Below are 26,487 nucleotides of genomic sequence, written 5' to 3'. Positions count from 1 at the left end.
AATCATACTTTAGGCCAGGTGCGGTGGCTCAAGCCTGTAATCCCAGCACTTTGGGAAGCCGAGACGGGCGGATCACGAGGTCAGGAGATCGAGACCATCCTGGCTGACACGGTGAAACCCCGTCTCTACTAAAAAAATGCAAAAAAAAAAAAAACTAGCTGGGCGAGGTGGCGGGCGCCTGTAGTCCCAGCTACTCGGGAGGCTGAGGCAGGAGAATGACGTGAACCCGGGAGGCCGAGCTTGCAGTGAGCCGAGATCCGGTCACTGCACTCCAGCCTGGGTGGCAGAGCGAGACTCCGTCTCAAAAAAAAAAAAAAAAAAATCATACTCTAAGCCTATACTTTACCTTAATGTTATCTGCTTCATAGAATAGTTATTCCTTTAACACTTATTTTTAAGAAATAAATTTATTTTACTTGTAGTTACTTAAACCCTAGAAATAATTTTTTCAAACAATAGAAATACAGCCTTTTACAATAAGATAGTTCATGATTTGTTCTTTCAAGGATTTTTTTAATAAGGTTCTTCTACAATTGGATGGTGACAAAGTTTGGGTTTGTTAGGATTATTTTTCAGCAGCCAATCAGCTAGCCAAATCTATGGGGAAAAAAAAAAACCTTAAGTTAAAAAACAGTTACATATTTCCTTTCAATATATACTATATCAACTGGAAACTTAAACAGTTTTCAAAATCACTTTAAGAAAATGACCATTAAAAATGGAAACATTTGGATTTACATTATGCAAGATTGTCAAGAATAGATCCAAACTGGAAAGAAAGAAGTAAAACTATCTCTATTCACAGACGGCATAAACCTATATGTGGAAAATCCTAAGGAATTTACAAGGAAGCCACTAGAGCTAATAAATTCAGCAAAGATGTAGGTTATAAGATCAATACACAAAAATCAATTGTATTTCTATACATCAGCAATGACAGTTCAAAAAAAATTTTAAATCACTTTCATTTACAATAGCATATAGCTATTGTAGCATACAATAGACAAGTAACATGCCAAGGGATAAATTTAACCCAAGAAGTGAAAGGCTTATACATTAAGAATTGTAAAACATTGCTGAAAGAAATTGAAGAATACCTAAATAAATGAGGAGACATTATTTTGCATGGATAGGAAGACTTGATATTGTCAAGATGTCAATACTACCCAAAGCAATCTACAGATCCAATGCAGCTCTTGCCAAATGTCCAACAAGCTTTTTTTGCAGAAATGGAAAGCCAATCCTCAAATTCATATGAAATTGCAAGGGGTTCTGAGGAGCCAAAACAACCATGAAAAAGAACAAAGTTGGAGGACTGACTTGTACTCTCAATTTCAAAACCTTCTACAAAGCTACAGTAGTCAGCACAGTGTGGTAATGACATCTTTATGCCAGACATGTAGACCAATAGAATAGACCTGAGTCCAGTGCTCTCTTCGGCAGCACATATACCAAAACTGGAATGATACAGAGAGGTTATTAGCATGGCCCTGTGCAAGGATGATGCACAATTTATGAAGCATTTCATATTTTTAAAAAAGAATGAGAATCCAGGAATAAACCCAGTCATCTATGGTCAACAAATTTTTGACAATGGTACCAAGTCCATTCATGGAGAAAGAACAGTCTCTTCAACAGATGGTACTAGGACAACTGGATTTCTACATGCAAATGAATAAAGTTGGACCCCTATACCACATCATATACAAAAATGAACTCACAATGGACCAATGACCTAAATATAAGAGCTAAAACAATAAACATCTTAAAAGAGGCCAGGTGCAGTGACTCACACCTGTAATCTCAACACTTTTGGAGGCCAAGGTAGGAAGATCACTTGAGACCGGGAGTTCAAGACCAGACTGGGCAACATAGGGAGACCCTATCTCTACAAAAAATTTTAAAAATTAGCTGGGTGTGGTAGTGTGCTCCTGTGGTCCCAGCTACTTGGGAGGCTGGTGCACAAGAATCACTTGAACCCAGGAGGCAGAGGTTGAAGTGAGCCAAGATTGCGCCACTGGACTCCAGCATGGGCAACAAAGACTCAAATGACTCAAAAAAAAAAAAAAAAAAGGAAAGAAAAAAGAAAAAAAATCTTAAAAGAAAACATAAAACATAGGGGAAAATTTTCATGACCTTGGATTTGGATTTCACAATGGATTCTTAGACATGACACCAAAAGCACAAGAAATAAAAGAAAAAAATAAATAAATTGGATTTCATCAAATGAAAAATGTTTATACATTAAAGGACATTATCAAGCAAGTAAAAAGACAGCCTACAAAATGGAAGACAATATTTGCAAATCATATATCTAATAAGGGTTTAATATCTAGAAATATGAAGAACTTTAACTCAACAAAAAGACAACCCAGTTTAAAAACCAGCAAAGGACTTGAATTTGAATAGACATTTCTTCAAAGAAGGTATACAAATGGCCAACAAGCTCATGAAAAGATGCTCAACATTAGTCATTAGGGAAATGCTGATCAAAACCACCGTGAGAAACCACTTTGTGTTATCTAGCAGGATGGCTACCAAAAAAAAAAGACAGACAGGCCAGGCGTGGCAGCTCACGCCTGTAATCCTAGCACTTTGGGAGGCCAAGGCAGGCGGATCACATGAGGTCAGGAGTTCAAGACCAGCCTGGCCAACATGGAGAAACGTCGTCTCTACCAAAAATACAAAAATTAGCCAGGCGTGGTGGCGCACACCTGTAATCCAAGCTACTCGGGAGGCTGAGGCAGGAGAATTGCTTGAACCTGGGAGGCGGAGGTTGCAGTGAGCCCAGATTGCGCCACTGCATTCCAGCCTGGGCGACAGAGTGAGACTCCTCTGTCTCAAATAATAATCATAATAATAAATAAACACAGCAAGAAAATAAGTAATCAATAATTATACATATCTAAAATGTATATAAAATACCTTCTAGAAATGTTTATTTAAAAACGGTTCTCAATATTTGCAGTATTTCAAAGGACACAATGTCTTAAACATGAAAACTATAGACAATTTATAGACAATTTTTTTGGGGGGGATGGAGTCTCGCTCTGTCGCCCAGGCTGGAGTGCAGTGGCACAATCTTGGCTCTCTGCAACCTCTGCCTCCCAGGTTCAAGTGATTCTCCTGCCTCAGTCTCCTGAGTAGCTGGGATTACAGGCACGCACCACCACGCCTGGCCAATTTTTGTACTTTTAGTAGAGACGGGGTTTCACCATGTTGATCAGGCTGATCTCAAACTCCTGACCTTGGGATCCGCCCGCCTTGGCCTCCCAAAGTGCTGGGATTACAGGTGTGAGCCACCGTGCCTGGTGACAATATTTTTAAGTGTGAATAAAAATATTTCTTACCAAAGGATCTGCTGGTTTTTGCTTACAAAGCTCTGTGAGTCCTTCAAGCAAAGTTGGCATTATATGTAAATTTAAATAGTCCTTAGCAGCTTGTCCAATTGGAATGGGCTCAACGATCACTGCAAATACAAACGTATTCTCATTGAAGCAAACATAATGATTAAATACTATACAATCATTAAAAAGGCTCTTTTTAAAGAACATTTCTCTTTTTTATATATATTTTTTGAGATGGAGTCTCGCTCTGTTGCCCAGGCTGGAGTGCAGTGATGCAATCTCAGATCACTGCAAACTCCTCCTGGGTTCAAGCGATTCTCCCACCTCAGCCTTCCGAGCAGCTGGGACTACAGGTCTGCGTCACCACACCCTGCTAACTTTTGTATTTTTATTTTATTTTATTTTATTTATTTATTTATTTATTTTTAATTTTTTGAGACAGAGTCTCGCTCTGTTGTCCAGGCTGGAATGCAGTGGCATGATCTCAGCTCACTGCAACCTCCACCTCCTAAGTTCAAGTGATTCTCCTGCCTCAGCCTCCTAAGTAGCTGGGATTACAGGCGTGTGCCACTATGCCTGGCTAATTTTTGTACATTGAGTAGAGACAGGGTTTTACCATGTTGCCCAGGTTGGTCTAGAACTCCTGACTTAAGGTAAACCGCCCACCTCAGCCTCCCAAAGTGCTAGGATTGCAGGCATGGGACACCGTGCTAGGCCCTAATTTCTGTATTTTTAGTAGAGACAGGGTTTCACCATGTTGGCCAGGTTGGTCTTGAACTCCTGACGTCAAATGATCTGCCTGTCTCAGCCTCCCGAAGTGCTAAGATTACAGGCATAAGCTACTGCAACCAGCCTGTTTTCTGTTTCTTTTCTTTTTTTCTTTGACACAGTTTCACTCTTGTCACCCAGGCTGGAGTGCAGTGGCACGATCTCAGTTCATTGCAACCCCATCTCCCGAGCTCCAGCAATTCTCCTGCCTCAGCCTCCTGAGTAGAACCAGCCTCGGTTTTCAGTTGGGATGTTTCTCTTATTATTTAGACATAGGAGTTCTTTATATATTCTAGTTACAAGTTCTTTATTTCTTTATGTGGTATATTATTTGCCAATATTTTTTCCCAGTCTGTTGCCTACCTATCTTTTCATATTTATAAAAATTTAACTTTTTTTTTTTTTTTTTTTTTTTTTAGACACAGGGTCTTGTTCTGTTGCCCAGTCTGGAGTGTGGTGGTATGAGCACAGCTCACTGCAGCCTCGAACTCCTGGGCTGAAGCATCCTCTGGCCTCAGCCTTCCAAGTAGCTGGGCCTGCAAGTGTGTGCCACCACACCCAGCTTTTTTTTCCTTTAAGTTTTCAGAGACAGGGTGTCACTCACTATGTCCCTCAGGCTGGTCTCAAACTCCCAGCCTCAAGCAATCCTTCCACCTCAGCCTCCTGAATAGCTGGATTTACAGGTGCAAACCACTGCTCCCAGCTCTTCAAATTCTTTTTTTTTTTTTTTTTTGAGACAGAGTCTTGCTCTGTCGCCAGGCTGTAGTGCAGTGGCATGATCTCAGCTCACTGCAAGCTCTGCCTCCCGGGTTCACGCCATTCTCCTGCCTCAGTCTCCCGAGCAGCTGGGATTACAGGTGCCTACCACCATGCCCGACTAATTTTTTGTATTTTTAGTAAAGACGGGGTTTCACCGTGCTAACCAGGATGGTCTCGATCTTCTGACCTCGTGATCCGCCCACCTCAGTCTCCCAAAGTGCTGGGATTACAGGCGTGAGCCACCGTGCCCGGCAATTTTTTGTATTTTTTAGTTACAGACTGGGTTTCACTGTGTTAGCCAGGATGGTGTTGATCTCCTGACCTCATGATCCGCCCGCCTCAGCCTCCCAAAGTCCTGGGATTACAGGCATTAGCCATCGTGCCTGGCCTCTTTTCATATTCTTAATGATGTTTTTTGAAGCACAAAAGCTTTTAATTTGATTTAGTCCAATTTATCAATATTTTCTTTTATGGATCTTGCTTTTGATGTCATTTTAAGAACTCTTTGTCCAACTCCAGTTACAAAGATTTTCTCCGGTTTTCTTTTAGATGTTTTTACACTGAAGTCTGTGAGCCATTTTGAGTTAATTTTTGTGTAGGCTATGAAACAAGGGTCTAAGTTCTTGTTTTTATGTGACTATCATGCTGTCCTACGTCCTAGCACCATATACAGATTTTCCTCAACTTACATGGGTTACATCCCAATAAATCCATCATAAGTTGAAAATATCATTAAGTCAAAAACACATTTAATACACCTAGCCTATTGAACATCATAGCATAGCATAGCCTACCTTAAATGTGCTCAGAACACTTACATTAGCCTACAGTTGGGCAAAATCATCTAATACAAAGCAAATTTTATATAAATAACACTTTCTTTTTTTTTTTTTTTTTTTTTTTTTTGAGATGGAGTCTTGCTCTGTCAGCCAGGCTGGAGTGCAGTGGCACCGTCTCAGCTCACTACAAGCTCTGCCTCCCAGGTTCACACCATTCTCCCGCCTCAGCCTCCTGAGTAGCTGGGACTACAGGCGCCTGCCACCGCGCCCGGCTAATTTTTTGTATTTTTAGTAGAGACGGGGTTTCACCGTGGTCTCGATCTCCTGACCTTGTGATCCGCCCGCCTCGGCCTCCCGAAGTGCTGGGATTACAGGCGTAAGCCACCGCGCCCGGCCCTGAGCCACTGCGCCCGGCCCAACATTTTCTATATAATATACATATATTATGAGCTGGGCACAGTGGTTCACACCTGTAGTCCTAGCTCCTTGGGAGGCTGAGGCAGGAGGAGTACCTGAAGCCATGAGTTTGAGACCACCTGGGCAACAAAGCAAAACTCTGTCTCTTAAAAAAATATATATATATATGGCCGGGCGCGGTGGCTCAAGCCTGTAATCCCAGCACTTTGGGAGGCCGAGACGGGCGGATCACGAGGTCAGGAGATCGAGACCATCCTGGCTGACACAGTGAAACCCCGTCTCTACTAAAAAATACAAAAAAACTAGCCGGGCGAGGTGGCGGGCGCCTGTAGTCCCAGCTACTCGGGAGGCTGAGGCAGGAGAATGGTGTGAACCCGGGAGGCGGAGCTTGCAGTGAGCCAAGATCACACCACTGCACTCCAGCCTGGGCGGCAGAGCGAGACTCTGTCTCAAAAAAAAAAAAAAAAAAAAAAAAATATATATATATATATATATATATATATATATCTTAAGCAATCCTTCCACCTCAGCCTCCTGAATACTGAATAGCTGGATTTACAGGTGCATATGTAAATTAAAATATATATATATATTTATTTATATTCAGTGTTTTTCAGATGCATATATAAAGATATATACAAAAATATATATATATATTTTTATCTTTTTGGGGGGAGGATCTCTTGAGGCCAAGAGTTCAATACCAGCCTGGGCAATATGGCGAGACCTCCTTTCTACAACAAAAAAATTCAAAAAGTAGCCAGGCACAGTGGTCTATGCCTGTAGTCTCGGCTACTCAGGAGGCTGAAGTGGGAGAATGCTTGAGCCCACGAGTTCAGGCTGCAGTGGGCACCACTGCACTTCAGCCTGGGTGACAGAGAGAGACCCTGTCTCAAAAAAAAAAAAAAAAAAAACAAAAATAGAATGGTTGTATGGATATTCACCATTAATGTACACAGCTGAAAGCACCATAGTAAAGTCAAAAAGCTGTAACTTGAACCATGTTGAGTTGGGGACTGTATTGGCAAGACCATCCTTTTCTCACGGAATTGTCTAGGCACCTTTGTTGAAAGTGAATTGACCATAAGTGTAAAAGTTTATTTCTAGATTCTCAATTCTGTTCCAATAATCTATATATGTATCTTTATGTCACTGCCACACTGCCTTATAATTGTGGCTTTGTAGTAAGTTTCAAAATCAGATAGTGGAAGTCTTCCAACTTTGTTCTTCTTTTCCAAAATTGAGTTCTTTGCAATTTTACTAAATTTTAAACTCAGTTTGTCAATTTCTACATAAAAGTATGCAGGGACTTTGATGAGGATTACATTAAAATTTTCTTTAATTTTTTTTTTTTTTTTCTTGTAGAGATGAGGTCTCATTTCATTGCCCAGACTGGTCTCCTACTCCTAGACTCAAGCAATCCTCCTGTCTCAGCCTCCCAAAGTGTTGAGATTACAGGCATAGCCACTGCATCCAACCCAAAACTGTTCATTAATTTAGAAAGAATTGCCATCTTAACAATACTGAGTCTTCCAATCCATGAATATGGAATATCTATTTATTTAGATATTTTAAAATTTCTCTCAGCAATGTTTTTTGTTTTCAGTGTACAAGAATTGCACTTTCGTTAAATTTATGCCTAAATGTGGCTGGGCGCGGTGGCTCATACCTGAAATCCCAGCACTTTGGGAGGCCAAGGCAGGTGGATCACCTGAGGTCAGGAGTTTGAGACCAGCCCACCCAACGTGGCGAAACCCTATCTCTACTAAAAATACAAAAAATTAGCCAGGCGTGGTGGTGGGCGCCTATAATCCCAGCTACTCAGGAGGCTGAAGCAGGAGAATCGCTTGAACCCAGGAGGCAGAGGCTGCAGTGAGCCGAGATTGGGCCACTGCACTCCAGCCTGGGTGACAAGAGAGAAACTCTTGTCTCTTAAAAAAAAAAAAACTATGCCTAAATATTATATTATTTTTAATGCCATTGTGAATGGAATTTTCCTTTTTACAGCTTTATTGAAGTATTATTGAGGTACATAAAATTGCACACAATTAATGTATACAAATTTTTTCTCAACATGGGCAAATGTTTTATTCATATATTATATAAAGTTCATTATGCTAATTCATCAGGTACTAATCATTAAACAAAAATCTTTTTAATATTTTTTTTTTGAGACGTGGTCTTGCTGTGTTGCCCAGGCTGGAGTGCAGTGGTGTGATCTCAGTTCACTGCAACCTCTGCCTTCCGGGTTCAAGCAATTCTCCTGCCTCAGCCTCCCGAGTAGCTGGGATTACAGGTGCATGCCACTACGCCAGGCTAATTTTTTTTATTTTTAGTAGAGATGGGGTTTCACTATGTTGGCTAGTCTGGTCTCGAACTCCTGACCTCAAGTGATCTGCCCATGTCAGGCTCCCAAAGTGCTGGGATTACAGGTGTGAGCCACCGCCCCTGGTCCCCCAAATTTTTTTAACTTATAAGTGTACCTAAAATTTTTTTTTATTTTAAAAGCATGTCATCCTTGCACAGGGGCCATGCTAATCTTCTCTGTATCGTTCCAATTTTAGTGTATGTGCTGAAGTGAGCACAACAAATTTTTTAATAGATAAAAAATATTGTATATATTTATTGTGTACATGTTGTTTTGAAATATGTAAACACCATGGAAAGACTAAATCAGGCTAATTAACATATGCATTACCTCAAATACTTGTCTTTTTTTGTGGTGAGAACACTTAAAATCTACTGTTTTTTGTTTTTTTTTTTTTTTTTTTTTTTTGAGACGGAGTCTCGCTCTGTCGCCCAGGCTGGAGTGCAGTGGCCGGATCTCAGCTCACTGCAAGCTCCGCCTCCCGGGTTCCCGCCATTCTCCTGCCTCAGCCTCCCGAGTAGCTGGGACTATAGGCGCCGCCACCTCGCCCGGCTAGTTTTTTGTATTTTTTAGTAGAGACGGGGTTTCACCGTGTTAGCCAGGATGGTCTCGATCTCCTGACCTCGTGATCCGCCCGTCTCGGCCTCCCAAAGTGCTGGGATTACAGGCTTGAGCCACCGCGCCCGGCCAAATCTACTGTTTTAGCAATTTTCAACAACACAATATATTATTGACTATAGTCACCATGTTGTTATACTAGATCTCTTGAACTTATTCCTACTATCGTAGCAATAAGTATCCTTTGATCAACATTTCCATCCCCTACTCTCTCTTGCAAGCTCCTGGTGGCCACCATTCTACTCTCCGAGTTCAACTTTTTTTTAGATTCCACATATAAGTAAGATCATGTGGTATTTGTCTTTCTGTGCCTGACTTATTTCACTGAATATAATGTCCTCTAAGTTCATCCATGTTGTCAAAAATGACAGAATCTCTTTCTTTTTAAGGCTGAATAGTATTACGCTGTATATATATACCACATTTTCTTTTTTTTTTTTTTTTTTTTTTGAGACGGAGTCTCGCTCTGTCACCCAGGCTGGAGTGCAGTGGCCGGATCTCAGCTCACTGCAAGCTCCGCCTCCCGGGTTCACGCCATTCTCCTGCCTCAGCCTCCCGAGTAGCTGGGACTACAGGCGCCTGCCACCTCGCCCGGCTAAGTTTTTGTATTTTTAGTAGAGACGGGGTTTCACTGTGTTAGCCAGGATGGTCTCGATCTCCTGACCTCGTGATCCGCCCGTCTCGGCCTCCCAAAGTGCTGGGATTACAGGCTTGAGCCACCGCGCCCGGCCATATACCACATTTTCTTTATCCATTAACCCACTGATGGACACTTAGGTTGATTCCATATCTTGGTTATTGTGAATAATGCAGCAATGAACATTATTGTGGTTCACTGGGGCAGGTATCTCTTCAAGATCCTGATTCAATTCTTTCAGATATATAGATCCAGCAGTGAGATTGTTAGATCATGTAACAGTTTTAGTTTCTTGAGGAAGTTCCATACTGTCTTCCACAGTGGTGGCACCATTTTAAATCCCCACCAAATGTGTACAAGCGTTCCAATTTCTCTATATGCTTGCCAATATTTACCTTTTCTTTCTTTTGATAACAGCCATCCTAACATGTGAGGTGATATCTCACCGTGGTTTTGATCTGTATTTCCCTGATGATTAGTGATTTTGAGCACCTCTTTTTTTTTTTTTTTTTTGAGATGGAGTCTCGTTCTTGTTGTTGCCCAGGCTGCGGTGCAATGGCGCAATCTTGGCTCACTGCAATCTCCACCTCCTGGGTTCAGGCAGTTCTCCTGCCTCAGCCTCCTGAGTAGCTGGGATTATAGGCATGTGTCACCACGCCCAGCTAATTTTTTGTATTTTTTTTAGTAGAGACGGGGTTTCACTTTGTTGATCAGGCTGGTCTTGAACTCGTGACCTCAGGTGATCTGCCAGCCTCGGCCTCCCAAAGTGCTGGGATTACAGGCGTGAGCCACCACACATGGCCTTGAGCACCTTTTCCAAAAAACCAATATACTTGTTGGTTATTTGTATGTCTTCTTTAGAAAAATGTCTATTCAAGTCCTTTGCCCATTTTTTAAATGGGTTATTTAGGGGTTTTTTGGATACTGATATGTAAGAGTTCCTTATATATTTTAGACATTAACCCCTTATCAGATATATGGTTTGCAAATATTTTCTTCCCTGGAATTGTTTTCTTAATTTCATTAGTGAATTATTCATTTATTTATTTATTGAGAGGATCTCACTCTGTCACCCAGGCTGAAGTACAGCAGTGGAAATGCAGTTCACTGCGGCCTCGACCTGCTGGGCTCAAGTAAATCTCCCACCTCAGCCTCCCAAGTAGCTGGGACCACAGGTGTGCACCACCACCCCCAGCTAATTTTTCATATTTTTGGTAGAGACAGGGTCTTGCCATATTGCCCAGGCTGCTCTCAAACTTCTGGGCTCAAGCAATCCTCCTGCCTCTGCCTCCCAAAGTGTTGGGATTACAAGCATGAGCCATCATGCCAGGCTAGGGCTGAATAAATTAATGAGAGAATAAAAACAGTGTTTTCATGTTTCTTACATGGATGAACTTTAAGTTTTTTAAGTTTTCTGTCATCCTTGTTTTATTTATTTGTTTGTTTGTTTGAGACGGGGTCTCACTCTGTTGTCCAGGCTGGAGCACTCTGGTGCCATCACAGCTCACACAGCCTTAACTTCCTAGGCTCCAGTGATCCTCCCACCTCAGCCTCCGGAGTAGCTGGGATTATAGACATGGGCCACCATGCCCAGCTAATTTTTTATTTTTTGTAGAGATGAGATCTTGCTATGTTGCCCAGGCTGGTCTCCAACTCCTGGACTCAAGAGATTCTCCCACCTCAGCCTCACGAAGTGTTGGAATCACAGGTGTGAGCCACCACACCCAGCCTGTATATTTATTTTCAAATATAATCATTTTGATAGCAGGGATATCTTCTTATTCATCTTTGCATTTATGGCAAATAGTAGGCAACTTAATAAATGTGTTGAAGAAATGGAATATAGCAAAACTTTGAATTAGCCATTTCTATTAAAAGGGAAAGGAGACCAGTCTGGGTAATGTAGTGAGACCCCCATCTCTACAAAAACATTAAAAAATTAGCTGAGCGTGGTGGTACACACCTGTATTCCCAGCTACTCAGGAGGTTTAAGGTTGTAGTGAGCTATGATCGCACCGTTGCACTCCATCTGGAGTGACATGGAGAGACCCTGTGACCACCCCCCAGAAAAAAGGGAAAGAAGAGAGCTTTACTTTTTTCTTTTCTTTTCCTTTGAGACAGTCTCATTCTGTCACCCAGGCTGGAGTACAGTGGTGCAATCTCGGCTCACTGCAGCCTCTGCCTCCCAGGTTCAAGCAATTCTCCTGCCTCAACCTTCTGAGTAGCTGGGATTACAAGCATCCACCACTATGCCTGGCTAATTTTGTATTTTTAGTAGAGACAGGGTTTTACCACACTGGCCAGGCTGGTCTCGAACCCCTAACTTCAAGTGATCCATCTGCCTTAGCCTCCCAAAATGCTGTGATTACAGGTGTGAGCCACTGCGTCCAGCCAGCATTACTTTTTTCAAGGGTTAAGAACATGTCTTTGAATATCTTGATAACTTGCTTGAGTGAATTGTTGTATAAAGTTTTGCACATAGTTGTTGATCGACTGCTAAGTAAGAGGACGCTCATACCGCAAACTCTCAGTACTTGCTCCAAAGAACTTCACAGCAAAAGATCTACAATGTGCTAAGTAATTAATGATTTTATATTTATCCTACAACTTGCTGCTTCTCAAATGTCTAACTAGATCTCTAAACTCATACCTAGAGGATTAATTTAATGAGTAAAATCAAAGGCAACTGAAAATAACAGTTGGCTGGGCACAGTGGCTCACGCCTGTAATCCCAACAGTTTGGAAGGCAGGCGGGAGTATCGCTTGAGCCCAACAGTTCCAGACTGGCCTGGGCAACATGGCAAAACTCTGTTTCTACAAAAAACTTGAAAAACTAGCCGGGTGTGGTGGTGCATGCCTGTGGTTCCAGCTACTCCAAAGGCTGAGGTGGGAAGATTACTTGAGTCTGCAAGGCCAAGGCTGCGGTGAGCTGTGATTGTGCCACTGCACTCTGGTCTGGGCAACAGAGTGAGATTCTATCTCCAAAAAAAAAAAAAGCGAAAAGAAAGAAAATTACAGTTTAGGAATATAATCCAATGAGTAAGAAGAGCTTTCAAATATACCTTCTATTTAAGATAAAATGAATTTTTATCCTGTTTTATTTAAAAGCTAGAGAGAAGTCAGGCGTGATGGCTCATGTCTATAATCCCAACATTTTGGGAGGTAGAGGCAGCAGTATTGCTTGAGCCCAGGAGTTCAAGACCAGCCTGGGCAACATAGTGAGATTTCATGTCTATAGAAAATACAAAAATTAGCTGGGGCTGGTGATATGCACCTGTGGTTCCAGCTACTCGAAGGCTGAAGTAGGAGGATACTTGAGCCCAGGAGGTTGAGGCTGCCATGAGTTGTGACCATGCTACTGCACTCCAGCCTGGGTGACAGAGTGAGACTCCATCTCAAATAGATAAATAAATAACAAAAGCTAACAAGCAAAAGTCTAATTCACTTGTAAGACTAATATAAAGTGCTACCACATTAAAAAGACCTCTCGCTGGGCACGGTAGCTCACTCCTGTAATCCCAGTGTTTTGGGAGGCTGAGGCAGGAGGACTGCTTTGAGAAAAAATATACAATTTTAAAACTAGTTTTTGTTTCCTTGTTTAAGAATCAGGGACTTTTCAGACTGTACAGAAAGGAGGGAAGCAGGTCTTCCCTTGGGAGGATGACTGAAAGGCCAGTGGAGGAAAGTTGTCAGCCCATTGTCAGGTCAGCATCAGGCCTTTACCAAGCCTGTTGGCACTAAAAAGTAACAGATCAAGTACTCAAAATGTGAAATATATTTATTTTGAATTTAGAAATTCAAACAACAGTGATACTGCCGGGCGCGGTGGCTCACGCCTGTAATCCTAGCACTTTGGGAGGCCGAGGCGGGCGGATCACAAGGTCAGGAGATCGAGACCACGGTGAAACCCCGTCTCTACTAAAAATACAAAAAATTAGCCGGGCGCGGTTGTGGGCGCCTGTAGTCCCAGCTACTCGGGAGGCTGAGGCAGGAGAATGGCGTGAACCCGGGAGGCGGAGCTTGCAGTGAGCCGAGATCGCGCCACTGCGCTCCAGCCTGGGCGACAGAGCGAGACTCCGTCTCAAAAAAAAAAAAAAAACAAAAAAAACAAAAAAAAAAAACAAAAAAAAACAGTGATACTATTGTATCACATCAGTTATTCAAAAAAATGTGAAATCTCCCAAAAAAAAATAAATAAAGAAAGAACTTTTAAATCTCCAAGACAGTTTTCAGTTTTATTTGAATTAATCTCCAGTGGAAAATACTGAGGAACAGATCTAAATGACTTAGGGAAAAATAAGTCATAACAGGAAAAATAACATACTAAAACAAATTCAAAATTTTGCTCAATGCTTTGCATTTTTTCCTTATAACAAATATCACCAAATTTTATTTCTGCTCTAAAAATATTAAAAACAAACCAAAAACCTCAGTGTTCTTCCTCATATGTCCACTTCTCAAAGGCTTACAACTTCTCTAACAGTAAGGAAACAAAAAAAGGGACTAATTATTAATTTCTCAATTGCAGGAGACTTTGTTAGGCAAACAGTAAATTGTTAGAGAAGACGGTAAATCAAATGTAGTTTCCAAGAGAGATTATTTTTCTCATGTGTCACAAACTCTACTGAACCTTTCAGGATAACTAGAAAGAACTGTAACACAGAAGAATATGTCTAATGCAAGAGAAAAGATAGAAAAAAGAAATTAAGCTGGGTGTGGTGGCTTCCACCTGCAATCCCAGCACTTCGAGAGGCCAAGGCAGGCAGATTACTTGAGCACAGGCATTTGAGAGTATCCTGGGCAACACGGTGAGACCCCATCTCTCCAAAAGATAAAAGAAAATTAGTTGGGCATGGTGGCATACACCTATAGTCTCAGCTACCTGGGAGGCTACAGTGGGAGGATCACCGGAGCCCTGGAGTTTGAGGCTGCAGTGAGCCAAGACTGTGCCACTGCACTTCAGCCTGGGTGACAGTGAGACACTGTCTTAAATTTTTTTTAATGTTAAAAATAGATAAATAAAAAAAAATTAAACACTTCTCAAAAGTCGCTAGAGGGCACAATTTAGTTGTTAAGGAAATGTCAAGTTTTCCATTGTGGCTTCAAGTTTTTAAGTAACAACAATTTGAAAACCTAACAAAATATACTGGAAAAAAATTATTTTATCTTCCTTCCCAGCTATATCCGCAAAATAAAAGAAAAAGCAAACAATAAGGAGATGCAGTTGACAAGTTAGTCATCTGTAACTCACCTTCAGGAAACATAAAATGTATTTCTCTTTCCGCAGCAGCAAAGTCATTACTCCCATGAAGTGCATTCCTTAGGTCATCTGTGCCATAAATTGCCCTTAGACTAAAAACAAGTTAGAGATGATGTTCATCCAGTCTGACATCTATTCCTTACTTTATATGCATGCATTCCACTTAAGAATTTTACAAAAGCATTGCCACTTCTTACATATGAAAGCTTCACAATTTATGTCAAATTTAAGCTTAAATTTAAGCTTATCTATCTAGATAAGGATCAAATATATTCACGTCTGCAGGAGGAATACACTGGGAAAACAGGAGTTCTCTGGATAAAAACGTGGTGTTGTTTTGTAAGAAGTAAAAAAGCAATGCACATTCAAAAGTGCAAGAACTCAATATCTTATTTCCATACATTAGCAATAATGCTGAAAATTTGAATTTCTGTTCCTGTATTACCATTATTATTTTAACATACCATCCCAATTTTTCCATCTAAAAATCCTACTTCAGTGGCAGTTTAAAGGTTGAGAGAATAAGGGTAATCAACTATAAATCAGACATTCTCTGATGCTTTTTCTGGCATGTAGTATTAAGATAGGCATTTAACACTTTAAAATGTAAAATGGACCCCCAGGCCCCGCCCCCTCCCAAAAAAAAAAAAGCTGATTTTGGAAAACTTCCAAATAATAAAACAAAAATTCCCATTACAATGAAATTAGTTTTGTTTTTTTTTTTTTTCATTTTCACAGATGGATTCCATTCCCTGCCATCCCCCCAACCCTGAAAATTACCTGTCTGGATGTGTCTCCTTCGCTACTAAGCTATTATTTGGTCCCAAAAGTTCTAACCAATAAGAGATGGCTTTATGTCTAGCTAATATCATGGCGACAAGTGGTCCAGAACTCATGTAAGCTGTTAAATTGGGGAAAAACATTTTTCCATACTGTTCCACATAAAAGTTACTACATTGCTCAGGGCTGAGGTGTAGTTTTCTCCTCTATAAAAGACACAAAGTCAACAAAAGCATTTAAAATGACAGTTCAATGATAGCTCATTAAAATCATTACTAACTTGAAACTAGTACCAATCTGATTATAACTTCGAGGTTTATCTTTGTATTATGAAGAAAGAAAAGGATATAATTAAATGTATGTTGTAAATAAGATAGTAAGAGGAATTACTTCACCTACTTAAGAAAAATTATGGCCAGGTGCAGAGGCTCATGCCTGTAGTCCTAGCACTTTGGGAGGCCGAGGCCAGCGGATTGTCTGAGCTCAGGAGTTCGAGACCAGCCTGGGCAACATGGTGAAATCCTGTATCTACTAAAATTCAAAAAATTGGCTGGGCGTGGTGGCATGTGCCTGTAGTCCCAGCTACTCAGAAGGCTGAGGCAGAATTGCCTGAACCCGGGAGGTGGAGGTTGCAGTGAGCCAAGACTGCACCACTACACTCCAGTCCGGGAAAAATTATTCCAGTTAGGCAGCCTCCCTCAGCATATGGTTAGTAACAAATTTATCACATCTCCTTCTTAAAGTAAATAACTCTTCAATTAATAAAACTGGACTTAATATTTCAAATTCATGTTTCTCTATTTGTGTTACTATTTTGGGAGCTGGTCTCATTAAGTATGAGAAATTATGAGTTATTTCTCATACTTAGAAATAACAGCTAGGCATAGTGGCTCATGCCTGTAATCCCAGCATTTTGGGAGGCCAAGGCGGAAGGATCGCTTCAGCCCAGCCAGGAGTTAGAGAGCAGCCTAAGCAACACAGGGAGACATTGTTTCTATGAAAAATTTTAAAATTAGTCGGGTATGGTGGTGTGTGCCTGTAATCCCCACTACATTAGAGGTAGTGAGCCATGATAACATAATTGCACTCCAGCCTGGGCGATAAAGCAGACCCTGTATCAAATAAACTAACAAAAAAAGTAATATGTAGTATAATGATGCAGTAAAAAAGTTTTTCATTTGAACACGTGTGTTCTTTATTCTGGTTCTGTCATAAATATCTTGATTCACTGTAACATGAAGAAAAATTAGGCCAGGCGAGGTGGCTCAGGCTTGTAATCCCAACACTCTGGGAGGCCAAGACAGGCAGATCACTTGAGGTCAGGAGTTCAAGAACAGTCTGACCAACATAGTGAAACCCCATCTCTAATAAAAATACAAAAATTAGGCCGGGCGCAGTAGCTCACGCCTGTAATCCCAGCACTTTGGGAAGTCGAGGTGAGTGGATCACCTGAGGTGAGGAGTTGGAGACTAGTTTGGCCAACATGGTGAAATGCCATCTCTACTGAAAATACAAAAAATTAACCAGGTGTGGTGGCACACGCCTGTGATCCCAGCTACTCGGGAGGCTGAGGCAGGAGAACAGCTTGAACCTGGGAGGCGGAGGTTGTAGTGAGCCAAGATCACGTCATTGCACTCCAGCTTGGGCAACAAGAGCGAAACTCTGCCTCAAAAAAAAATAAAAATAAAAATCAGCCGGGCATGGTGGTACATGCCTGTAGTTCTAGCTACTCGGGAGGCTGAGGCAGGCCAACAGCTTGAACCCGGGAGGCAGAGGTTGCAGTGAGCCAAGATTGCACCTCTCTAGCCTGTAATCCCAGCACTTTGGGAGGCAGAGGCGGGTGGATCACCTGAGGTCGGGAGTTCAAGACCAGCCTGGCCAACACGATGAAATCCCGTGTCTACTAAAAAAAATATATATATATACAAAAAATACAAAAAATTAACCAGGCGTGGTGGCGGGCACCTGTAATCCCAGCTGCTTGGGAGGCTGAGGCAGGAGAATCACTCGAACCCGAGAGGCGGAGGTTGCAGTGAGCCGAGATCATGCCACCTCACTCCAGCCTGGGCAACAAGAGTGAAACTCCGTCAAAAAAAAAAACAAAAAACAAAAAACAAAAATTAGCCAGGCGTGGTGGTGCATGTCTATAATCCCAGCTACTCAGAAGGCTGAAGCATGAGAATTGCTTGAACCCAGGAGGCAGAAGTTGTGGTGAGCCAAGATCGAGATAGCGCCATTGCATGCCAGCCTGGGTAACAGAATGAGACTCTGTCTAAAAAAAAAAAAAAAAAAAATTAGTTGCTAGTATGTATCTCAATCTGAAAGACTATGAAACATTCTGGACAAACAGATGTTATTTCCTTCACAAATGAGACTATAAAAATTAATCGAGTTTTAAAAAATCATGGTTGCTGAGTCTAATTTGAAAGTATCATGCTTTCTCTAGAAGCAGCTATTTTGAGTGCCTTTTTTTTTTCAAGGCGTGAGCCACTGCGCCCAGCCTTGAAGGTTTTTAAAAATTATTTATTATTGCCAGCCGGGCTCAGTGGCTCATGCCTCTAATCTCAGCAATCTGGGAGACCAAGGCAGGCAGATTGCTTGAGCCCAGGAGTTCAACACCAGTCTGGGCAACATGGCAAAACCCTATCTCTACAAAAAACACAAAAATTGGTGGTGCACACCTGTAGTCTAAGCTAATCGGAAGGCTGAGGCACGAAACTTGCTTGAACCCAGGAGGCAGAGGTTGCAGTGAACCGAAATCATGCCATTGCACTCCAGCCTGGGCAACACAGTGAGACTTGGTCTCAAAAGAAAAAAAAATGTATTACTACTGTTTTTTCAATTCCACTAAAGGTGGGTCAGGAGGGAAAATGCTCAAAATATAACAGAGGGATTCAAAGTAGAAATCAAAGAACCTCTGCCTGGAGTAAGGATGATGAGACATGGAGGTATGTCACTAAGGGAAGGCTAAAAATCCCCATGATTATGGCAGAAATCTGTCTTTCTAAAATGTCTTAGATTTTCCTGAGAGTAAGTGTGAATTTTACCAAGTGACCCACCTCTTAAAGCCCTTTCCAAAATTCCGTGTTTCCGCAGGCTTCAGAAACTTGGTAAAATTGCTTGGTTTGTAGCAAGGGACCAAACTGCCCAGAGCAAGAAGTTTGGCAAGACGCTTACCTAGGTGGCGCAGCTCTGCTATGAATAGGACCTGCTGGACAAGTGTAACATTCTCACCAGTGAAGGGCCAGTTACTATGAAAAAGGTGCTGACATTTGTTCTCAAATTGAAATTCATATAGTGAATAAATAAAAGATGCCAGAAATTACAAGAGCACCTGCTTTAGCATAACCCTCAATTCTATTATCTAAAATTCAGACATGAAACTATTTATGATTATGCATGTTAAGTGTTTTTTTTTCTTGCTGAGTTTAAAAATAAAATCTCATCTGTTGAAATGTAAGCCCTTATCTGCCATTTGCCCCTTAAAAAGCAGGAGAACCTATCTTCTGCAGGTATGCCAGCCAATGTAGCACAATTTTAAAAATTAAGGGTTCATCTTTAACTAAAATTGATACTAAATCAATTATTCCATTGGTTGCTTTAAAATTGGATCAGGTGAAATTTTTTGAAATTATATTGGATAGTCTACAGCCATACCACCCTGAACATGCCCAATCTCGTCTGAAATTAGGTTGAATATTTTCACAAAGAGCCAGTATATCAAGTACTATCAGAACAGAACTCTTAGTTTGTAACAAAGGCAACACTGCCATCTATTGAAACGATATATCATTTTTCAGCTTTTCCCTTAGGTGGGACAGGAAAGCCTCAAGTTCAATGGACTCCCAAGCCTATTTTAAAAGCATACAGCGCAAAGGACAAAACTTGCATAATTTCACTTAAATGAGATAGCTTGAATAGTCAAATTCCTATAGACAGCAAGTAGAATAGTGGTTATTGGGGATGGGGAAGAGGGAAGCAATGAGTTAGCATTTGGTAGAGTGTTTCAGTTTAAGATGAAAAGGTTCTAGAGATGGACAGTAGTAATGGTTGTACAACAATGTGAATGTACTTAATGCAACTGAAATGTACACTTAAAAATGGTTAAAATGATAAATTTTATGTTATGTATATTTTACCGCAATAAAAGCAAAAAATGAAGGATATACCATAGCTGCCTTCGCTCTGAAAGTTAACCAGGGAAAGTGTCATATATATTTACATTAAATTTTGTTTGTTTGTTTGTTTTTTCTGGTCTCAGTACATTGCCCAGGCAATCTCAGTTCACTGCAACCTCCACCTCCCGGGTTCAAGTGATTCTCCAGCCTTGCCTCCTGAGTAGCTGGGATTACAGGCATGCGCCACCACACCCAGCTACTTTTTGTTTGTTTGTTTTTTGAGATGGAGTCTTGCTCTGTTGCCCAGGCTGGAGCGCAGTGGCAAAATCTTGGCTCACTGCAACCTCCATCTCCCGGATTCAAGCAATTCTCCTGCCTCAGCCTCCCGAGTAGCTGGGATTACATGCTCCCACCACCACGCCCAGCTAATTTTTGTGTTTTTAATAGAAATGGGACTTCACCATGTTGGCCAGGCTGGTCTTGCACTCCTGACCTCAGGTGATCCACCCACCTTGGCCTCCCAAATTGCTGGGATTGCAGGCATGAGCCACTGTGCCCAGCCCTAATTTTGTATTTTTAGTAGAGATAAGGTTTCACCACGTTGGCCAGGTTGGTCTTGAACTTCTGACCTCAGTGATCCACCCGCCTCATCCTCCCAAAGTGCTGGGATTACAGGCCTGAGCCACCATGGCCGGCTAATTTTTAATTTATAATTAACACTAGCCACTTAATTATTAAGTTTGTCACTAAATATTTTTTAAAATATGGACCTTTTTTTTCTTTTTCTTTTTCTTTTTTGAGACGGAGTCTCACTCTGTCACCGAGGCTGGAGTGCAGGGGCATGATCTTGACTCACTGCAACCTCCGCCTCCCGGGTTGAAGCGATTCTCCTGTCCTAGCCTCCCTAGTAGCTGAGATTACAGGCACGTGCCACCACGCCCAGGTAATTTTCATATTTTTAGTAGAGATGGTGTTTCACCGTGTTGGTCAGGTTGGTCTCAAATTCCTGACCTCAGGTGATCCACCCACCTTGGCCTCCCAAAGTGCTGGGATTACAGGCATGAGCCACCACACCCGGCCAAAATATGGCCTTTTAAAAAACTTAAATGGGACACCTTTATCCGTATACTTCATTTGTTTTTTCTAAAGTTAATGGGTAATATAATTACAGGATTCAAAAATTCAAAGCAATACAAAAAAATATGTACTGAAAAATCATATTCCTATCCATGTCCTAATCTACCCAGTTCTTCCTTGCCCTCAATAGGTAACCCTTTTCAAATGTTTGTTTTATTCCGCCAGAATTTCATTTTTCAAATATTGGCAAACATGAATATATTACTTTCTCTCTATCACAAAAGGTTGGTACACATGATTTTGCTTTTTTTGCTATTTTGCTCTTTTTGCTACACACTTTGCTTTCTTCCATAACAGTACAGATGGGTTCCTCATTCTTCTATTTAGAATTATTTGCACATTATGCAATTTGGTGGGTTCTCCAGAGTTTATTTAGTCCTGTTTCCTAATCTCCCAACCTGGGTTATTTTCAATCTTTTGTTGATAACTAAACAATGCTGCAAAAAATAACCTGCATATATATCACTTCTTATTAATACAGGCACTTACTGACAGGACTAAACAGGGCTCTGCGCATGACAGGTAGTAAGAGCACAAGGAATTCTATAGGACAGATTTCCAAGAGCAGAACTGCTGGATTAAATGGTAAGTCCATCTGTTGTATTGGTCGATAACTGCCAGATTCCCTTTGACAGGGGTTGTGCCATTTACTTTTATATTTTTGCCAAATGGAATCTCAGTGTAGTTTTAACTTGCTTTTTTTCCCACCTAAAGATTGAGCATCATTTCATACATTTCAAAAATGATTTTCTTTTTCTGTGACCATCCATCTGTTCTGCCCACTTTTCTACTGATTTATTTTTATCTTTTTCTAGGAGCTCTTTATATATTAGGAAGACTAGTCTGTCGTCTATGAGTGGCAAATCTTTTCCTCAAGCTTGTTTTGTTTTGACTTTGCTTATGGTGTTTATTTCATTGTGCAGACATTTTTTGTTTATATAATCTTTTAAATTTTTTTTTTTTGAGACGGAGTCTCACTCTGTCGCCCAGGCTGGAGTGCAGTGGCCGGATCTCAGCTCACTGCAAGCTCCGCCTCCCGGGTTTACGCCATTCTCCTACCTCAGCCTCCCGAGTAGCTGGGACTACAGGTGCCCGCCACCTCACCCGGCTAGTTTTTTGTATTTTTTAGTAGAGATGGGGTTTCACCGTGTTAGCCAGGATGGTCTCGATCTCCTGACCTCGTGATCTGCCTGTCTCGGCCTCCCAAAGTGCTGGGATTACAAGCTTGAGCCACCGCGCCCGGCCTAAAAATTTTTTTATTTTTTTATTTTTGAGACAGAGTTTCGCTCTTGTTGCCCAGGCTGGAGTGCAATGGCATAATCTGGGCACACCGCAACCTCCACCTCCCAGGTTCAAGCGATTCTCCTGCTTCAGCCTCCTGAGTAGCTGGGATTACAGGCATGCACCACTATGCCTGGTTAATTTTGTATTTTTTAGTAGACACAGGGTTTCTCCATGTTGGTCAGGCTGGTCTCGAACTCTCGACCTCAGGTGTTCCACTAGCCTTGGCCTTCCGAAGTGCTGGGATTACAGGCAGGAGCCACAGTGCCTGGCCTTGTTTATATGATCTTATCAACCTTTTCTTCCATGGCTCCTAGATCTTAAGTCATAATAAAAAAAGGCTGTCCTACTCCTACAACAAAACAAATCCATTATCTTTTCTTCTTGAACTTACATGGCTTAATTTTTTAAATATTTAGATCTCAGGTTCATTTGGAGTTTATCCTGGTATATAATACTTGATCCAACTTTTTCAGTGGCTACCAGTTTTCCTAACGTTTACTAAAAAGTTCTTTACCTGAGTCTTTAATTATATTAAATATTTCCTAACACTTTCTTGTACCATCCCTACCCTCGGACTCCACCTGTCCTTCGAAGCACAACTGAAATTCCACGTCTTTTCTGAAGATTGATATTTTCTCTTTATTTTATTTATTTATTTATTTATTTATTTATTTATTTATTTATTATTATTATTTGAGACAATATCCCTCTATTGCCCAGGCTGGAGTGCGATGGCATAATCTCGGCTCACTGCAACCTCCGCCTCTCGAGTTCAAGCGATTCTCCTGCCTCAGCTTCCCAAGTAGCTGGGACTACAGGTGCGTGCCACCATGCCCAGCTAATTTTTGTATTTTTCATAGAAAGGGGGTTTCACCATATTGGCCAGGCTGGTCTCAAACTCCTGACCTTATGATTCACCCACCTCGGCCTTCCAAAGTGCTGGGATTACAGGCATAAGCCACCATACCTGGCCATTTTCTCTTTATTTTTAAAAATACTGACTGAAGCCGAGCGCGGTGGCTCAAGCCTGTAATCCCAGCACTTTGGGAGGCCGAGACGGGCGGATCACGAGGTCAGGAGATCGAAACCATCCTGGCTAACACGGTGAAACCCCGTCTCTATTAAGAAATACAAAAAACTAGCCGGGCGAGGTGGCGGGCGCCTGTAGTCCCAGCTACTCGGGAGGCTGAGGCAGGAGAATGGTGTGAACCCGGGAGGCGGAGCTTGCAGTGAGCTGAGATCCGGCCACTGCACTCCAGCCTGGGCGACAGAGCGAGACTCTGTCTCAAAAAAAAAAAAAAAAAAAAAAAATACTGACTGAATAAGCAATATGACACGTATAAATGTGAGAAAATAAAAAATTGGAAATTCAAATAAGAATACTATAAAAGAGTCCAGGTGCAGTGGTTCACACCTGTAATCCCAGCACTTTGGAAGGCTGAGGCGGGTGGATCACGAGGTCAGGAGTTCAAGACCACCCTGGCCAACATGGTAAAACCCTGTCTCTACTAAAAATACAAAAATTAGCTGGGCATGGTGGTGCATGCCTGTAATCCCTGCTACTCAGGAGGCTGAGGCAGGAGAATTGCTTGAACCGGGACCCAGGAGGCAGAGGTTGCAGCGAGCTGAGATCGTACCACTGCACTCCAGCCTGGACTACAGAGGGAGACTCTGTCTCAAAAAAAAAAAAAAAAAAAAAAAAAAACTATAAAAGAGGAAGATTAAAAATATTCAATTCTATTTGATTATCCTTAACAATGCTATTCATACTCACTTTCAAACCCCTAGAATGACAATGTTTACTAATTGCAGAACAAATGTAAGGCTTAAAACATTAAATGTTTGCAGTAACTGAAAAAAATACCAATAGCCTAAAATTCCATCAATAGAGGATCAAGTAAATAAACTGTAGTTCTAATACACAGGGAAATATTACACAGAAATTCGGAAGAGTGAGATCAATTCAGATGTACTGATCTGGAATCCTATCTGAGGGACTCTGTAAAGGGGGTCAAGGGAAAGGGACTGCTCTGTTTTATGGGGGGAAAATATTTATAAATGCATAGAAAACTCCTGGAAGAACAGAAAGTGTTAAGACGTTGCCTCTCTCTGGAGCCTGGGACTTGGGGTGGGAGAAGACAGGTGAAGGAAAAGTCCATTTTATTTCTCATTTTATATCTTCTTAAAAACTATCACATATAACTTTTATACTTAGAAGAATAAACTTAAATTTAATGCTGAACACTAAGGGTTTAAATGGGTAGGCACATTTACATAAGCATTTTTTTTAAGGGCAGAGAGGAAAAAAGCATGAATCATACCCAGAAGTTACCTGAACAATGGTGAATCCGGATCTGAGAATAATATCTTGTATCTCCTCCTCTTTGTCAACAATATCTGGTTTGATAATGGCCAGAGTTTTTTCTACATATATCTGAGGTGGAGGCATTGATATCTCCATTATGGCTTTTCAGGGCACAAATTGCGAGTTTCTTAACAGTATCAACTGCAATGACACGCATTTCCCCCCCATCGCAAATTCAATGTAATTATGATTAAGAATAGCAATAGTAGGTACTTGATTTTATTAACTGATGAAGGTAGAAACTGCCATATTTTTCTATATACAGGGTCTCAATAATAGGATTGCTACTATGTCCAAATCGAGCCTCGGCTTTTCGTACACGCTGTCACCGAGGCGGAAAGGACTATGGACTCACATGACCAGAGGCCAAGGGGCGACCGAAGGTATGGAACCAGCGACAGCCTCAGGCAGCAGAGGGCGGTGGGGCGGGTGGTGGTGGGGGCTCGAGGGGGCGGTGACTGGTGGGCAACCACACACCACTACAGCGGGGCGTGAGCAGCCTTGGTCGGCTGCCTCTGTGAAGCGACCCTGTCCCGCAGGGACCTCTCTGTGCATAGGGTCAGGCCTAATTGGAAAGCAGGGCCTCTGGGTCCGCGGGGACTTTCTGGATTGCACCTGCAAATTCTGAATTTGACTCTTAAGTACTCACCTCCGCGGCCGTCCTTGTACGCTACAACTTGTTGCTAGGAGACCTGAGGCCCTAGTGTGAGGACGGTGGCTGCAGAGGGCCAATCCCAGCAAGGAGCCTTGCAGCATCTGGCCAGTTCGTTTTAACCAAAGGGAACCAGCCAGTCATTTTTATTCTCCTTGTGAATCTTAGATCACTAGATGTTTTCTGACATTTTACTCATAACTTATGTCATCCTTCTGCCAGTCTGAAGGATGCTGCAATTATCCCTACTCTATAAATGATAAGAACCCCCCCCATTCCTTTCCAGGTGGTAAATGTAAGAAGACCCATGTCAGATACCTTCATTTCGCTGGATGATGCTGTCCCCTCTATGCTCAGCTTATCTAGTCATTAAAAAGCAATATTCCGTTTGTGTAAAGACATTTATTTATAGAGTAAAAGGCTTAGTAAAATATCTAATCGAATTGTCTTTAAATCAAGCCTATGGAACAAAGATGTGGGCAACATTTATGGCATAAACCCAAACCTCAGCTTCCCCTTTTTTTCTTTATATTATGTCCACATACATCTTTGACTCGTTGGTTGTGAGTTAAGGCATTATTCTTATTTGAAAAGAAAGTAGGGACATGGCAAAGAAGTCCCAGGATCCTCTGTAGGTCAGAGTTCGGGGAGAGGTTGAAACTCTAGAAAAAGTCAGGATAGCAGCTGCAGGTTAGAAAACAGGTTTTCCATCATCCACTGGATTGGCTGGTTCCCCTTCCAGACTACTTGAGCCTTTTCTTTTGTCTAACCAAATATTCAGTACCTAAAGGGTTAAGGAACACATAGCAAGCTATTATGAACCCTAAACGCTGAAGTATTGCAAGTTTTTTTTTTTTTTTTTGGCAAATAGACTCAACTATACTTTTTTCTTTAAAGTATGATGCTACCCAGAAAAGAAACCCACAAATGTCTTCTAGCTACTATATCTTATCCCCTAAAGATGGGAAAGTGTGAACATACATTAATATCAACAGATGAAGCAACCAAAAAATACACAGTGACTCCGGCCTCTTTGAAGTTTAGCCCTTGACTTGAGGTTCTGGAAGCGGAAATTCCCATTACTTGTCTATCCTCAGCTCTCTTGAGAGCTCTTCACTGCTGCCTGCATTCCTAGACGACTTCACTATCAAAGCTGGACTTACTGTGAGGCTCAGGGTTTTCCAAACCAGCTGGCACA

At 41.6% G+C, this 26,487-nt stretch overlaps 2 protein-coding genes, 1 non-coding gene and 1 pseudogene across 3 annotated transcripts in view; 1 reads left to right on the top strand and 3 right to left on the bottom strand.

The window, feature by feature from the left end:
- Nucleotides 1-489: 489 nt before the first annotated feature.
- On the bottom strand, nt 490-25,366 carry LOC105467086 (NME/NM23 family member 5). The gene is made up of 6 exons (XM_011716450.3): nt 25,287-25,366; nt 24,605-24,778; nt 15,734-15,939; nt 14,945-15,045; nt 3,351-3,469; nt 490-597 (listed from the first exon to the last, which is right to left on the bottom strand). Exons 2-6 carry the CDS (start codon nt 24,731-24,733, stop codon nt 514-516), a joined length of 639 nt encoding a protein of 212 aa, XP_011714752.2. The 5' UTR covers nt 24,734-24,778; nt 25,287-25,366; the 3' UTR covers nt 490-513.
- On the top strand, nt 1,428-1,534 carry LOC112424127 (U6 spliceosomal RNA). The gene has a single exon (XR_003014799.1). It is a non-coding gene; the product is annotated as a U6 spliceosomal RNA (small nuclear RNA).
- Nucleotides 8,556-8,655, bottom strand: LOC112424120 (U6 spliceosomal RNA; annotated as a pseudogene).
- The window catches only part of LOC105467087 (bromodomain containing 8), a 42,353-nt gene continuing 40,470 nt past the window's right edge, over nt 24,605-26,487 (bottom strand). Inside the window, exons 27-28 of the mRNA XM_011716454.3 lie at nt 25,287-26,073; nt 24,605-24,706 (exon numbers count right to left, since the gene is read on the bottom strand). Of these exons, the coding sequence (XP_011714756.1) occupies nt 25,981-26,073 (93 nt within the window). The 3' untranslated portion in view covers nt 24,605-24,706; nt 25,287-25,980. The remainder of the gene's footprint in view (nt 24,707-25,286; nt 26,074-26,487) is intronic.

Source organism: Macaca nemestrina, chromosome 6 (assembly GCF_043159975.1).
Source record: "Macaca nemestrina isolate mMacNem1 chromosome 6, mMacNem.hap1, whole genome shotgun sequence".
NCBI lineage: Eukaryota > Metazoa > Chordata > Mammalia > Primates > Cercopithecidae > Macaca > Macaca nemestrina.
This window is presented reverse-complemented; position numbering and strand designations above follow the sequence as displayed.

Excerpts from the sequence above, each read along its gene's own strand:
- LOC105467086 (XM_011716450.3), bottom strand. The coding sequence starts at position 24,733 with ATGGAGATATCAATGCCTCCACCTCAGATATATGTAGAAAAAACTCTG. Across the intron at positions 15,940-24,604 it reads CCGGATTCACCATTGTTCAG|AGGAGAAAACTACACCTCAG; the intron begins GTAACTTCTGGG and ends TGTCTTTTATAG. Across the intron at positions 3,470-14,944 it reads ACATTTTATGTTTCCTGAAG|TGATCGTTGAGCCCATTCCA; the intron begins GTGAGTTACAGA and ends TTGTATTTGCAG.